This window comes from Aplysia californica, unplaced genomic scaffold (genome assembly GCF_000002075.1).
Source record: "Aplysia californica isolate F4 #8 unplaced genomic scaffold, AplCal3.0 scaffold00214, whole genome shotgun sequence".
NCBI classification, from domain to species: Eukaryota; Metazoa; Mollusca; class Gastropoda; order Aplysiida; family Aplysiidae; genus Aplysia; species Aplysia californica.
In genome coordinates, this window is record NW_004797484.1 from 992,348 (window position 1) to 994,262 (window position 1,915).

Sequence of the window (1,915 nt, forward strand, 5' to 3'; positions counted from 1 at the left end):
CCCTAAAACAACCCATTTTTTTCCAAAATATAAATATACCATAAAACAAAGACTCAGCTCAAAAACATAATGAATAATGTATTCACAACCTCCTGATCTCCCTTCACTCTCAGCCTGCGCAACTCACCCCCGACTCCGGGACAAGTGGCACTTTCTGTCTCACAGCCGCCGTGTCTTTGTGAGAATACGTGCTCACCAGGTGGTGTTTCGACACGGCTCGGCTAAGGTCATCAAGTACAGATGCGTGGAGAATACCGGCAACATCTACCTCTTACGGTTGGTATTTCTTGTTAATGATGGATGGATGGATGGATGGATGGATGGATGGATGGATGGATGGATGGATGGAAGAATGAATAAATGAATCAATACAGGAATTAATAAATGCGAGCTCATCAGGTAGTATTTTGACACGGTTCAGCTTACGTCATCGAGTACAGATGCGTGGATAATACTTTCAGCATCTACCTCTAACTGTTGGTATTTCTTGTTGGTGTTACTGAATGAAAGGATAAAAGAAGGAATAAATGGATGGATTGATGGATGGATGGATGGATGAATGAATGAATGAATGAATGAACGAAGGAATGAAGGAATGAATGAATGAATGAATGAATGAATGAAAGGACAAATTAGTGTATAGATGAATGGATGAATCAATTGGTGGATGGAGATAATTTTATCAACAATGTAATGAATAAACAACAAATTGACTTATCGACCGGTTTGCCCTTTACGGTAAGGACACAGCACGCGAAGGTTCTTGTGTTTGACTGATTGATTGAGTAATTGATTAATTGATTAACCAGCTGATGACTGGCACAATCAGCAAGCCAACCCTTTCATGGATCCTTGATTGGAAGGTGGAGCAGCTATGGCATTGTACTGCCTGTAATGATACGTGTTCTCTAACTACATCAAAGCAACCAATCAAATTAATTGATTAACTGCATGATTGATTATCTGAGTGGTAAGTGAGTAGCAGTTTAGCGAGTCAAGTAGAAACGGGTATTTATTGGCTATTGAGGGGGCCGAATATAGGCGTGATAACTAGTTGAGTTTTGTTTGTTTGCTTGTTTTTTGTTTGTTAGTTTTTTTGTAAGAGGTTGAACTTTGTTTATTTTGTTTGTTTGTGGTTGTTGTTGTTGTTTTGGTTTGTTTGATATGTTATTTTTTGTTCAATTTACAAACATGGTAAATAATAATTAGATTGGGCTGGGTTTTTTTAATCAATAAACAGACAGAAACATTGATCACGTCTGAAAGACTAAAAAACTTCCAATGATCTAAATAATTTCTGCGTTGTAAATTGATCTCACTAAAAATTCAAAGTTATGTAATTTTGTGAACACATGGTGCTCAAACCTCACGTCAATATTTTGTGTGATAATGCTAAAAACACTGACTTGTGCCTATATCCACATCCGCCGCATGTTGACACATTCATCATAATATTATCCGTCCCCAGAAAACGGAACATCCACGAGAAGCAAGACGGAGTTCTGTGCCTTGGTTTCAGCTACATAGCAGACCACCCGAAGGCTGAATATGCTGTACTTAGGCTCATAGGTGAGTGAGGCGGACAACAGACTTTCCGCCCCTCTAGCCTCCTGATTCTTTCGGCAGACTTTCTACTGCAACTCTTTGACTCCTTCTTTCCGCTATCTTTCAGCCACACCTCTGATCTTCTGGTGGGTAAGATCTAACACTTAACCTTCTTTGACAAGGGCTTAAAATCTCGGAGGTCCTATGTACATGCTGCGCACGTTAAAGATCCCTTGGTGGTCCAAAATCGCTAAGAGTAGGCTTCGGCCACCACCTGAGCAAAATTCTAAATTTTTTATCAACAAAAATGTTTAATGTGTTCCGTGCGCTCATATGACCTAATGCAGTTGAAAGCGTCATAAAACATTTG

General features: G+C 39.4%; 1 protein-coding gene across 1 annotated transcript in view; it reads left to right on the forward strand.

The window, feature by feature from the left end:
- Positions 1-113: 113 nt before the first annotated feature.
- Positions 114-1,915, forward strand: part of LOC101862730 — a gene marked incomplete at its 5' end in the record, with an annotated part of 11,690 nt that continues 9,888 nt past the window's right edge. Inside the window, 2 exon segments of the mRNA XM_005099485.3 lie at positions 114-276; positions 1,469-1,569. Coding sequence (XP_005099542.2) covers positions 114-276; positions 1,469-1,569 — 264 coding nt within the window.